This window comes from Carcharodon carcharias, chromosome 2 (genome assembly GCF_017639515.1).
Source record: "Carcharodon carcharias isolate sCarCar2 chromosome 2, sCarCar2.pri, whole genome shotgun sequence".
NCBI lineage: Eukaryota > Metazoa > Chordata > Chondrichthyes > Lamniformes > Lamnidae > Carcharodon > Carcharodon carcharias.
The window spans coordinates 215,877,476-215,891,172 of NC_054468.1; the positions used below are offsets into that span (position 1 = coordinate 215,877,476).

The 13,697-nt window shown below is 38.4% G+C and overlaps 1 protein-coding gene across 6 annotated transcripts in view; it reads left to right on the forward strand.

The window, feature by feature from the left end:
* birc6 (baculoviral IAP repeat containing 6) overlaps positions 1 to 13,697 on the forward strand; it is a 242,480-nt gene that overhangs the window by 136,485 nt on the left and 92,298 nt on the right. For all 6 annotated transcript variants that reach the window (XM_041180834.1, XM_041180857.1, XM_041180849.1 and 3 more), the window contains 5 exons: positions 129 to 921; positions 2,462 to 2,605; positions 7,777 to 7,906; positions 9,675 to 9,806; positions 12,163 to 12,330. In XM_041180834.1, coding sequence (XP_041036768.1) covers positions 129 to 921; positions 2,462 to 2,605; positions 7,777 to 7,906; positions 9,675 to 9,806; positions 12,163 to 12,330 — 1,367 coding nt within the window. The remainder of the gene's footprint in view (positions 1 to 128; positions 922 to 2,461; positions 2,606 to 7,776; positions 7,907 to 9,674; positions 9,807 to 12,162; positions 12,331 to 13,697) is intronic.

The window sequence follows — 13,697 nt, forward strand, 5'->3', positions numbered from 1 at the left end:
GCTAATGTGCCTTTAAATACAGTAGCTCTGATTGCAAATTTGAACCTTAAGTTTCTCTGTTGCAACCACATTTCACCAGTGTGATTTCAAACTTGTACTATGAGATAATTGTAATTTGTTTTTTTTAGATTGCTGTACAACTGGTCCATGTCACTTCCTTGCAACATGGTTCTGAAGAAAGCTGTAGACAGTTTGCTATGTTCTATGTGTCACATTCATCCAAGCTACTTTTCTTTGCTAATGGGTTGGATGGGCATCACTCTGCCTTCCCTACAAATGCAGCACAGACTTTCAATGACAGATGATAGCAAGAAAGAAGACTTGGATTCTGGTTTAACTGATGACTCCAAAAATGCACAAGCACCCATTGCACTAAATGAATCACACCTTGTCACTCTAGCAGCTGTAACCCAATCTCCAGAAGCTATTAAACAGCTCCTGGAGTCAAGCCTACCTTCAATGCTTGTGAAGAGCTTAATTAGGTTCTGCTTCAATCATATTTCCAGTTTGGATTGCGCAGTACCTTATGCAGAAGCTGCCACAGACAGAAACAAGCGGCATCATTCCCAACAGCGTGCGATCAGTAAGGTTCCCCTCACAGCAGATCTGGTGGCTCCTGTTCTGCGGTTTTTAACTGAAGTAGGCAGCAGCCATACCATGAAGGACTGGTTAGGGGGGCCTGAAGTAAACCCCTTGTGGACTGCTCTCTTGTTCTTGCTATGTCATTCCAGTAGCAGCAGCTCTGGACACCACCATCATAATGGATCCCAACATATTGGATCAAGATATCTTCCTTCTGCCTCTTCACCTGCAGGAGTAGGACTGACCACTCAACAGAGAACGGCAATCGAAAATTCCACAGTGGCATTCTTCTTGCAGTGCATTTCTTGTCATCCAAACAATCAAAAATTAATGGCTCAGGTAATGGCAATATTTTAGCATTTCTGATTTTGGGTGCCTTTATCTAGTGGATAGCTGACCACATGGACTGAATATGACTTAAAAAGTTAGTTTCCGAACCCATTTAAGTGTATTTGCAACAAATATTTTTATCCAGTTTGTTGAAAAAATATTCAGAAAAATAATCAGAATTACATTTGTTAAGCTGTGTTCAGTTATTTTTTTCTCTTGGGAAGGAGGAAGAAAGATTTTTTGTGTATCTCCTATCTTTCCTATTTTTGAATTTTTTTAATTCATGTATGGGATGTAGGCGTCACTGGCTAGGCCAGCATTTGTCTCCCAGCTCTAACTGCCCTTGAGAAGGTGGTGGTGAGCTGCCTTCTTGAATCGCTGCAGGCCCTGTGGTGTAGGTACACTCACAGTGCTGTTAGGGAAGGAGTTCCAGGATTTTGACCCAGGGACAGTGAAGGAATGGCGATATATTTCCAAGTCAGGATGGTGAGTGGCTTGGAGGGGAACTTGCAGGTGGTGGTGTTCCCATGTATCTGTTGTCATTGTCCTTCTAGATGGTAACAGTTGTGCATTTAGAAGGTGCTGTCTAAGGAGCTTCGGTGACTTTTGGGACTGCTGACTCATGCTGGTGATGCGTTCTGGTATCTCTGCTACCTTAATCATAATTCCATGTAATGTTAGTGCTTTATTCAATAGGATGGTTTTGTATAAGCTCCAGCCTCGATTTACTTGGTGCCCGTGCATGTATTTTTCATTGAAGGTTACTGGACAGCACCTTCAGGAGAGCATGTGAAAAATTACAGGGCAGCTGAAGTCTTCAAACTTTCCTGTCTAAGTGAAATACCCAACTATATGGTGCACTTACTTGCTAAGATACTGAGGAAGCTTTGCCGAGATGACTTTACTCCCAATCAGTTATTACCCTCCACTTTTGTCCTCATGATCACTTGCTGGTTCTACATGTGCCAGAAATCTTTCAGTAGTTCCCCAAATGTCTGCTTTCAAATTTCCAACCTCACCTGACAACCAAACATATACACACACATACTTCTAGCAAGTGTCATTGAATAGCAATGAGTTATGAAATCCTGGCTTATTTCACCCCTCTTTAGTCCAGGGCTACTGAGGCCGTTTGTTGGACTTCCACTCCTTCCCAACTGAAATCAATTTCTTTCAACACAGACAAGGAGTTGAAATTTGGATCATCCTGATTTGTCTGACTCAGCTACTTTCTAGATACATTCACTAAGCAATTTAAGTAGCTGCAATGGTAATTTCGGCTGTCTGATATTATTCATTTAGTTTGATGAACTCTACTCACCCTGTATGGTTCAAATTTCTATGGTGTATTTCATGAAAACCACGAAATTTCTAATAACTTTTTTTTATTTGATTTGGTTATTTTGGGCAGCTTAGTAAAAAAAAGTTTGCAATAGCTGGGATTTATTATTTTGCTGAGATAGTTTTAAACACTGTATGAAACATTGTCAGATTCCGATTAAGCAATAAATAACAATAGAATTTTATTTTAAAATTTAAATGTTTTCAGGTTCTGTGTGAATTATTCCAATCAACACCTCAGCGACCCAATGTACCAACATCTGGAAACATTTCTGGCTTTATCAGGAGGCTTTTCTTGCAGCTAATGCTTGAAGATGAGAAAGTGACTGTATTTCTTCATTCTCCTTGCCCTGTAAGTACTGATTGACATTGCCAACAGAGCTAAAGATTTTCTGAGTCCACCTTGGAGCAAGGGGGCAAAAGTAATGCATGGTTTCTTTCGGGAAATGTATTCAGGTATACATATTACACTGAATGAAATGAAAATAATGTTTAGAATATTGAGTGAAGGTGGCAGGAGCACTTTGATTTGCCAATGACTAGCAATCCCAGTTGTGTACTACAATTCATGAAAGTGCCTCATCATTTTCACATTATTGTCTCGAGAAAGATGTCCTCTCCACTTTAGTATGATGCATAAGTCACAATTTAAAACAGGTCATGAACCTAAGTGTATAACATGTACTGTAGCTTCAGTGTTCTTTTGTTGCTCAATTTAAAAGTTGTGAATGAGATTTTTGAATACTGGTATAAGTATTCAGTTCTTCACAGGGTTGTGTGCTGGTTTGAAGATGGATTCAAATGGAGGGAATTTTTTTGGATTTCTTTTATCACTTCAAATTGATCCAACCTCTTGTAATTTGCTTTCCGATATTCAGAAGTACGGTTTAAAAAGAGCCCATAGTCTGCTGTGACACCTCCATTTAATTTTGGTATTGGTTTTCTAGCTGCTTTATTGGCTCTGTGGTTTCATCTAAAACTGCATGCTTTATGTACAGAAGCAAAGCTATTAAGAAATCCAGGGTAGCTTGTTTGTAAGAGAGAAATGTGAATAGAATATATTTAATTATCTAGAAACTGCTATGCTTGTAGACTTCATAAAGCACTGTGGGTGTTCCTACACCACAGGGACTGCAGCGGTTCAAGAAGGCAGCTCATCACCACCACCTCAAGGGCAATTAGGGATGGGAAATAAATGCTGACCTCATCAGTGACGCCCACATCCCTTAAATGAATAATAAAAGTTCAGTAAAAAATCTTTGAATCCAAGAAATGGAATGTGGCTATAAACTAGCCTCCTTAATTATTTGAAAAACAGTTCTTTTAGATATTATAGACCCGTGGCTTACTGATTCTAATGAAAAATGAATTTAATTGCATAGCATGATTCTTAAAATATTAATAAAGCTTTCAAGAATTGTGTGTAATAAAAATAGAATTTGTTGTCCTCAGTCAAACTAAACCAGCAATCCACATTGTAGGTGAATAAGCCTGAGTCTATTTCTTGGTTTACAATGTAGTGATGCATCCACTAGATGGCTTCCTTAGACTTTGCATTCAGTGTTACAAGTGAATGTAAGCTGGAGTTGCCATAAGATTTTTGCTTTGCTTGCACGGAGTCACATTTGATTTGTTGTGAAATGCTATGAAGCTCTGGTATCAACTATTGATCTTCATTTCGAAATTATTTAATTCAGATGATCTAATTATTCAGTTAATAACATATTCTTACTTTGTTATTTCTGCTTAATTGAGTTTATTTATATAATTCAAAATTCCTAATGCAAAATAAACTCTAAATTTTAAATGTATGTGGTAAAGTATGGGCAAATACAATTGTACCCCTTTTTAAGAATCATAATTTAAGCACAGGAGGTGACTGTCATTGTAATTTTGTTAATGCTAGTTCCCCGTCTGGACTGCCGTCCTTTCCCACCTCTATTCTTTCTCTGTGCCCTTTAATATCTTGATGTTTTAATTCCCATTTAAATGTTATGATTGATCATGCCAAAGACATGATTAAACTGCTTCAGTTGTTTTTAGGCTTTAGGCCTTCAAACATTTGTTTTGTTGTTGTTATAATATTATTATTTATTATCACTACTACTACCTATTCACATCAGTTTTATGCCTAGCCTTCGAATGATCCCTGCTGGGTGAAATTATATTAAGTTTGCTAGCATTAGCAACACAAAGCCAGCAGGTATTAAAAAAAATTGAAAATAAGAGTAATTTATGGTAGTAGGAATGTGATGTGTTGAGTGTATTAGAGCTCCAGCATTGACACTTTTGCCTTCATTACCAATATATCTGTGTATAAAGATGCAACTAATAGGGATATGGGTGCCAATTTCTTGTTTTACAGTAGAAGTAAAAATTGACATGTAATGGAAAAGTTTTGAATTCATGAAAGATGATTTAATACTTTCGATATGGCTGCGATATAAATAGGGGTCACCTCCATTTCAATTTGGAGAAGTGAGTTCAAATCTCACCCTGGCAGCTGGAGAATTTAAATTCAGCTAATTAAATAAATCTGGAATAATAAGCTAGGATCAATAACAGTGACCACGAATTTACTAGCTTGTCTTAAAAAGCCACCTGGTTCATTATCGTACTTTAGGGAGGGAAATCTGCCAGTCTGGCCTATATGTAACTCTGGGCTCATGGCAGATGTGGTTGACTCTTAAATGCCCTCTGAAATGGCCTAGCAAGCTACTCAATTGTATCGAACTGTTATGAAAAAGTGATAATACAAATACCTACATCACACGTGCTGCAGAGTTCAAGAGATGGCTCGCCACCACATTGTCGCAGGCAATTAGGGAAAGGCATTAAATGTTGGCATTGCCAGCAATGCCCACATTTCATGAACAAATTAGAAAAGTTGTTTTCTATTTGAGCATTTGATTTTCTAACAGTTTCTAAAATCCACCTTTAGTTTCATGTCAGCCATGATATTCTGATTTTGAAAGGCATAAAACTTTTAAAAATATTAACGCTTAGAGGGTCCTGGGTTTTTTCATACGAAGGACACAACGTTACTATGCAGGCACAGCAAGCAATTAATGAAGTAAATGGCATGTTAGCCCTTATTGGCAAGGGGACCGGAGTACAAGAAAAAAGCCTTGTTACAATTGTTTAGGGCTTTGGTGAGACCACATCCGGAGTACTATGCATTGCATTAGTTTCCATGCATAAAGAAGGATGCACTTCCCTTGCAGGTGGCTCAGCAAAGGTTTAATAGATTGGTTCTGGGATGAAAAGGTTGTCTGATGAGAGGTTGAGTAATTTGGGCCCATTCTCTTTAGAGTTCAGAAGAATGAGAGATGTTCTCATTGCAACATACAAGATTTATAAGGGGCTTTACAGGTTAAACATTGAGAGGTTGTTTCCCCTGATTGGGAAATCAAGAATGCTGGGGCACAGTCTTGAGATGAAGGGGTAATCTTTTAGGACTTGAGATGAGAAACAGCTTCTTGCAGAGGGGAGGGGATGGGTTGCGGACCTTTGGAATTCTCTATGCCTGAGGGTTCTGGATGCCCCATTGCTGAGTATGTTCAAGACTGAGATAGATTTTTGGGGTCTCAAGGAATCAAGGGATATGGGGATAGGTGGGAAAGTGGAGTTAAGGCAGATCATCAACCATGGTGATGCATGGTGGGTTAGGCTCGAGGGACCATGTGGTCTATTTTGCTCTAATTTCTCCTTGATTCAGCAGCTCCCAGTCAATACAGACATATTTGTTGGAAATGCATTATCACAGCTCTAAACAAGAAGTTAACAAAAATTGCAAAGTAATTATTATTCATCCTGCAGTTCTAAGTTACAAACTAAAAGAACCTTCAATTTATAGCCCTGTAACCTGCACACAAAGATAGGAAATAAGTGTTCATATAGTTGGAACTTTTAAACAGGGTGGTATAATCAAAGTGCTTAAAATTATGAAATGATGGGACAGTAGAAAGAAGCAGTCTGTCTTTGGTAGTTGAGGGATCTGGAATGAGGGCCTATAGGCATGAAGTTAAATGCGAGATTTAAAACCGAGAACAAGAGAAACTTGTTCATACCCAGTTGTGAGGATGTGAAATTCACTTCCTGGGTTAGCGATCAGAGGTTGAGGTAACTGAATCAAATTTATAGGAAGGAATTTTAAGGAAGATGATGCTGCCAAGGTCCCAACGAAGAAATAAGATCACAAGAAATTAGAGCAGGAGTAAGTCAATTTCAATAAGATCATGGCTGATCTGAGGTTATTAAAGTAGTTTGTGGTCTAAACAGGAGGAATTAGAAAGATTAGCTGTACTTAAGGTTGATAAGCCAACAGGACTAGATGGGATGCATCTGAGGATGCTGAGGGAAGTAAATATATAAATTGTGGATGCACTAGCCATAATCTTCCAATCCTTCTTAAATGAAGAGGTGGTTCCAGAGAACTGGAAAATTGTGAATTATACACCTTTGTTCAAAAATGTTTGTAGGGTAAACCCAGCAACTACAAGCTAATCAGTTTCACCTTGGTGATGGGGAAACTTACAGAAATCACAATCCAGGACAAAATTAACAGTCACTTGGGAGGGCAAGAGTGAATGAATTAAGGAAAGCCAATATGGATTTGTTAAAAGCAATTCAAGTCAGCCTAAGTAGACTGAGTTCTTTGATAAGGTAACAGAGAGCGCTGATGAGGGCAAATGTGATGTACATGGACTTCAAAGGCATTAGATAAAGTGTCACATAATAGGCTTTTCAGGAAAGTTGAGGCCCATGAAATAAAAGGGTCACTGGTGGCATGGATATGAAGTTGGCTGAATGACAGGAAACATGGTGTAACGGTTGTTTTTTGGACTGGAGGCAGGTATTCGGTGGTGTTCCCCAGGGGTCAGTACTTGGACCACTGTTTTTCTTGTTATCAATGACCTAGTTTTGGGCATATAGGGCACAATTTTAAATTTGCAGATGACAAAAACTTGGAAATATTGTTGAACTGTGTGCAGGATAATGATAGACTTCAAAAGGTTGGTGGAAAGGGCATGACAGATGAAGTTTACAGCAGAGAAATCTGATGTCCGAAGAAAAAGGAGAGACAATATAAACCAAGGGATACAATTCTAAATTTGGAGTGAGTGGCGGGTGGTTGGATGGATGCAGGAACAATCAACCGGTGGGGGTGGGTAGCATTGCCGCGGTGGTGTTATATGTGTACAGCTCGTAGGTGACAGGGCAAATTGAGAAAGTGGTTGAAGAGGCATATGGATCTAACTGTCAATATTCTAGATCAGATTGGATAGATGAATGAGGAAAGCGATTTTTTTTAAAAAAAAAAGAGGAACATGATGTAAATGTGATTGGAACGATTTGCTCGCATGGAGGATAAGAACTGATATGAACTAATTTTCAAGTTACAACTTTGATGTATTTATATTTTTAGCACAATTTTTTTTTGTCCTGTGCTACCTGTGCCCTTAGTTAATTCAATTGTGTGTCACAGTTATTTATCCATCTATCACAATTTTTTTCTTTCAGCTCTATAAAGGCAGAATTAATGCTACCAGCCATGTAATCCAGCACCCAATGTATGGAGCCGGACATAAATATCGCACCCTCCATTTGCCGATTTCAACCACATTGGCTGAAGTTTTGGACCGTGTATCAGGTAGGATTTTTAAAACTTGTATGTGTTGAAACCTAATCTAGTAAATTTTTCAACATTTCATCTTGTCTGCAGAGATTTGATGGTGTTCATGTAAAAACTGTGATGCCCTTAGACAGTACTTGATGAATTGAATCTGCCCTTTTGAAAAGTAAAATTTATTGGAAACCTTTTCAGTCAAAATTTTAAGTAATTTTCTGTACATGTGCTGCAAAATCATTGACATACCGTGATATGGATTCGTGCATAATTATCTGTGGCACTTAAGGTCTTAATGTTGATCGAGAGTTTAGGATTTATGTAAACCTTTTTCTAGAATTAAAGTGGAGGACAAGATTATAGTGGGATGATTTGTTCAGGAAGTTTCAAGTTTTGATATACTTCATACACTGTGCAAAATTTAGAATTATTCCAATTATATGAAGATCGACTTGTGGTGGATTGCATACTTAAAAGGTAAGGAGAAAACTGATATTCAAATAGAGATGTGAAATTCAACTGACATTTAACACGATAGTGGGTCAGTGGCATATGACCATAGCTCGAGTGTAATTAAGTTAATTTTCATTTGGTACTTTACTGCAAACTGGATTTAGATGCTTTTCTTTTTTTATATATAAAAAAAAGTGGCCAACCCTGATCTAACTATAGAATCTCAGAAATTTATAGCCTGGAAGGAGGCCTTTCTATTGCAATCAAATCTTTCACATAGTTCGCTGACCAGAACTGCACACATCTAACCAATGTTTTATGTGGTTCCAAGCATAGCCTCCCAGCTCTTAAAATATAAGTATCCTGTATGCCTTCTTGATCACCCTATTTACCTGCCCAACCGCCTTCAGGGATCTGTGGACATGCACTCCACGATCCTTCCGTTCATCTCGACTTCTCAGTATCCTTCCATTTATTGTTTATTCCCTTGCCTTGTTAGCCTTCCTCACACTCCTCAGGATTGAGCTCCATTTGCCACTGTCTCACTCATCTGACTAGTCCCTTGATATCTTCCTGAAGTCTACAATGTTCTTCTTCAATATCAACCACATAGCCAGTTTTTCTATTTGTAAACTTCTTAATTGCACTCCTTATATTCAAGTCCAAAGCAATTGTTTATACTACAATACTATTTGAAAACTTTTACAATCACAGACTTGGCCAGTTTATTTATCGATTGAACCGTTAGCATTTCTCATTTTAAACTTGAAGTGTTAAAATTAACATTTTCAATGTTGTTCAAAGTCTCCTAAAATTGTGGCAGAGAATTATAAAAGAATCCATCTCTAATTGACATTTAATCGAAAATACAATTACAGGTATATTAATTCAGCTGTCGAAGTCAGTCTCTATAGTAGTAATGCTACAGATTTTAGTAATAGTTACTGTAGCTGACAGACTCAGCAAATATTGTTTACAGTTTGTTAGCCAGCATTTCTCAAATAAATTACCCTTCCTACAAGACCTTGAATAAACAAATGGTTCTTTGCTGTTTCCTTCAAAATATGCGAGTAGCTGTACTAACCTAGTACATGGAAAGTTACTATAATGATGCATCAGTCTTGTGCCTCAACCAAAATGAAGGATGGTTAATAATGTAAGATGCTATTGAAAGGGTGTGCTTGTATACTAATATTAGACATGGTACAGTCACTCATGTATATTTGGTCATTAGGGAAGATGATTCTGGAAATAGAATGGAGGATTATTTTAAAGTTATGGTTAGAGCATTGCCCTTTGACGTGAATGTATTTTCGCCCTATGTATTTTTGCATATTAGATACACCAAGTATCACTGCTAAATTAATCAGTGAGCAAAAAGAAGAAAAGGAGAAAAGGAACCAAGAAGAGAAAGACAAGTTGAAGAGTGACAATGGTTTCCAAGACAACTACAGTGTTGTTGTTGCCTCTGGTAATTAATATTTGCAACATATCTGTGCCCACCCAGTTCTGTATATGCTGCATCATTGTTTCGTAATCTAAATCCCCTCCAGCTAATGGTGGCCTCTTCACTCAATCAAACAGAAAAAGATTCAAAGGCTTTTTGGTTGACTTCAGAATACAGAATATTCAAGTTAATTACGGATGCATTGCAAAATAATTGTATTGTAGCAGAATAAATACAGATCATTTCTCTAACTTGTTCTGATAGGTTATTTTAAACTGCCCAACTACAATGAAGTCAGAAATATTGCAGTGCTCTTGAAAAATGTGGTGAATGATGCTGTTAAAACATAGATTATCTGCATTATATTAATGTGGACTGATTTACAGTTTTGGTGTTTCTGACATATACTAAGATTTGTGGATCCCAGTTTTGACATGAGTAGGAAAGAGGAGAGAAATTTAAGAATAAAATAGTCAAGGTGATTAATGCAGTTACCCTGTACTTAATCTTTTCTGGATTCTTATATGGTCTGAACTTGTTATACCTTCAGACATTTGAGTTTCAATTACAGAATCCAAATGCTTAGAGCACAGAGGCGGCCAGTTGGCCCATTGTCTTTCTGCTGGCTGTCTGCAAGAGCAACTCACCTAGTCCCATTCCCCCACTTTTTTTCCCATAGCCCTGCATATTTTTTTTCACTTATAAGATAATTGTCCAATTTTCTTTTGAAAGCCTCTACTGAAACTGCTTCCACCACACTCTCAGGTAGTGCACTCCAGATCCTACCCACTTGCTGCATAACTGGAACCCTCTCTAATGCCTTCACATCCTTCCTAACGTGTGGTGTCCAGAACTGCACACAATACTCCAGTTGCGGCCCAACCAGTGATTTATGGAGGTTTATCATAACTTCCTTGGTTTTGTACTCTCTGCCCCCACTTATAAAGTCCAGGAACTCCTATGCCTTATTAACCACTTTCTCAACCTGCCTTGCCAACTTCAGTGATTTGTGCACATATATCCCCAAGTCCCTTTGCTCCTGTGCCCCCTTTAGAATTGTACCCTTGATTTAATATTGCACCTTTCCAGTTCTTCCTACCAAAATGAATCACTGCACAATTATCTGCATTAAATTTCAACTGCTACTTGCCTGCCCATTCCACTGGCCTATCTATGTCCTTTTGAAGATTGTCACTATTCTCCTCACAGTTCCAAAAGTCCAACATGGAGACTGTTGGTGTTATTGGTCACCTTGCTTGATAACCACTGTTGCCTGATGAGGCATGGATCACTTTAATGGTCTCATGGTCAGATTATTTGACTTCATATGAACTCCTCACAGCTGTATTTTTTTCAAAATAGAATTGATCTCAGCAAGAGAAGGAATATGGATGCTGGGTAGTAGATCACTCTATGTCAGGCATGCAGTGTCAACATTCAGGTGTGGAACAAAGTTCCCTGCCCTCTACCACCGCTAAACCTTTCTGCATCAGTGCAAGATCCCTGTCCCAATGTTTTTCTCCCTTTTTCTACAACAGTATTCTGGTAGCTTCTGATTGAAAAACAATAATTTATACCAAATGGATAATTTTGTGCTGTATTATCATGCCCATTGAGATCTGGGTTGAGACTTCCTGAATGTGTTTCACACACACTGTTTTTATGGTGTTCAAAGTCAGTGCAAGCCATACTGTTCATTTACATACTTAAATTCACCAAGGATTTTTCTTATATGCAACATAGCGTGTTAGTAAGATTAATAAAAGCTGGATCCTGAATTAAGTTTCCAGCAGTAACCCTGCTCACCTGAATGTATTCCATTAACAACATGATGACACATGGAAGCTTGGCTAAAAATTGACTTCTCATTACTTGTGTGAATACCATAATAAATTTCTGTTGCTGAGCTTAGAGAACAAAAGTCCAACATTTTTTCGCTAAAAGTATTCCTTCATTTTAAATTGGGAAGCATAACATCTCCAATTTCTCATTTCCATAGATGCCACTAACATGTGTCTCCTTTCTGGTAGGTTGTGCTTTGACTATACTGGGAATGAGGTATCCTTCAGTGGCTCTGCTAAAGGGCTCTGTCTAAACAGATCAGATCTTAATTTGGGCATTGCAGTAATTTTTAAAAGCCCTGCATGGAAGACATTTAGGCAAGCGTTATGCTGCTTCTGATTGACTACTTTTTTGTGTGCTCATAAATATTAACTCTCCGTCTCAATAATTTTGAAAGTTTTCAGTAGATTTGAACCAAGCCTCACTAATACCATCCTCTCATCAGACACAGGAGTTCCTTCTTGTGCTTTAAAACTAAGTGAAGGACATTTCTTTTGAGTGTTTGTCACTGGGCTTACACTGTGTCGTGCTTTATCAGGTTTGAAGTCCCAGTCAAAGAGAGCTGTTTCATCTACACCCCCAAGGCCGCCATCAAGAAGAGGAAGAGTGATGACTGACAAGTTGGCAACTGCATCCTCATCTACAGAATCTGCTAACAAAACGATTAGTGTCCCTGTGTTTCATCTGTACCACAAACTTTTACCAGGTGAGCGAATGTTATGAGAGGATTATATACTGTGTAGTAACTTACAACCTCCACTCTCAAAACCTTTTATCGCAAGTTGATTACAGGTGATGAAGGTAAATTTGCCCATCTTTCATCATTTGCCAATTGGGGCAAATAAAAACATTTCCCCCTCCTCATACCAGTGGAACTGGCACCCAGGGTTGGTGATGGTATTGGTTGGGGCGGGGGGGTGGGGTGGGGGGCGTTGCTTAGGACATTGGTTGTTAGGCATATTCACAGTATTATAGCTATGTTAGGCCGTTGCTAGCCTATGGGACAGCTTTTGCAGCTTTGGCACCAGATGTTACGCTGACTTTACAGGTCCAACTGTGTGCCTTCATTGTTGTCTTGCTTCTGTGTTGATGTTGCAACCAGTTGATGGTCTAGTTTGATTCTTGGTAATCTGTGGAACTGAAATATGCTACTTCAAAAGGCAATTAAGAGTCATTGATGTGGGAGGAGTCACAAATAGGCCAGACCATGTGAGGATGGCAGATTTCCTTTCCTGACGGGCATCAGTGAACCAGTTTTGTTTTTTCACTATCTGACAGCTGCATGGTCATTTTTATCAAAATCAGTTTTTTATTTCCTAGATACTTTTAAAAACTGTTAAGAAAGTCTCAACTTACTATTGTAGGATTTGAGTCTGTTTTCTGGGTTGTTGTCCAGGCCCCTGAATTATCCAGTAGCATAACTGCTGCACCCATTTAGGTTGACCTTGCTTCAAAACATTGAGTTTCAACCACTCACCAGGATTTGAGCACATACACTGAGGTGTTAGCTCAGATTATCACTTTAGAGCTGCATTTTCTGAAATTTTATCACTGAAATAAGATGGTAAACTGATAGTTTGTCTGCTTATTCAGGTGTCTATTTATTTATCCTTATTCCGTGCTGATAGATCAGGAAGCGTATTGTATATTAACAAAAACAAAAAAACCTGGAAAAACTCGGCAGGTCTGGCAGCATCTGTGGAGAGGAACACAGTTAACGTTTCGCGTCTGACTGACTCTTCAACTAAGTAAAAATAGAAAAGAAGTGAAATATAAGTTGGTTTAAAGGGGGGGGGGGGTGGGACAAGAAGAGCTGGATAGAGGGCCAGTGATAGGTGGAGATAACCAAAAGATGTCACAGACAAAAGGACAAAGAGGTGTTGAAGGTGGTGATATTATCTAAAGGAATGTGCTAATTAAGGGTAGAAAGCAGGATGAGCAAGGTACAGATAGTCCTAGTGGGGGTGGGGTGGGGTGAAGGAATCGAAAAAGGCTAAAAGGTAGAGATAAAACAATGGATGGAAATACATTTAAAAATAATGGAAATAGGTGGGAAAAGAAAAATCTATATAA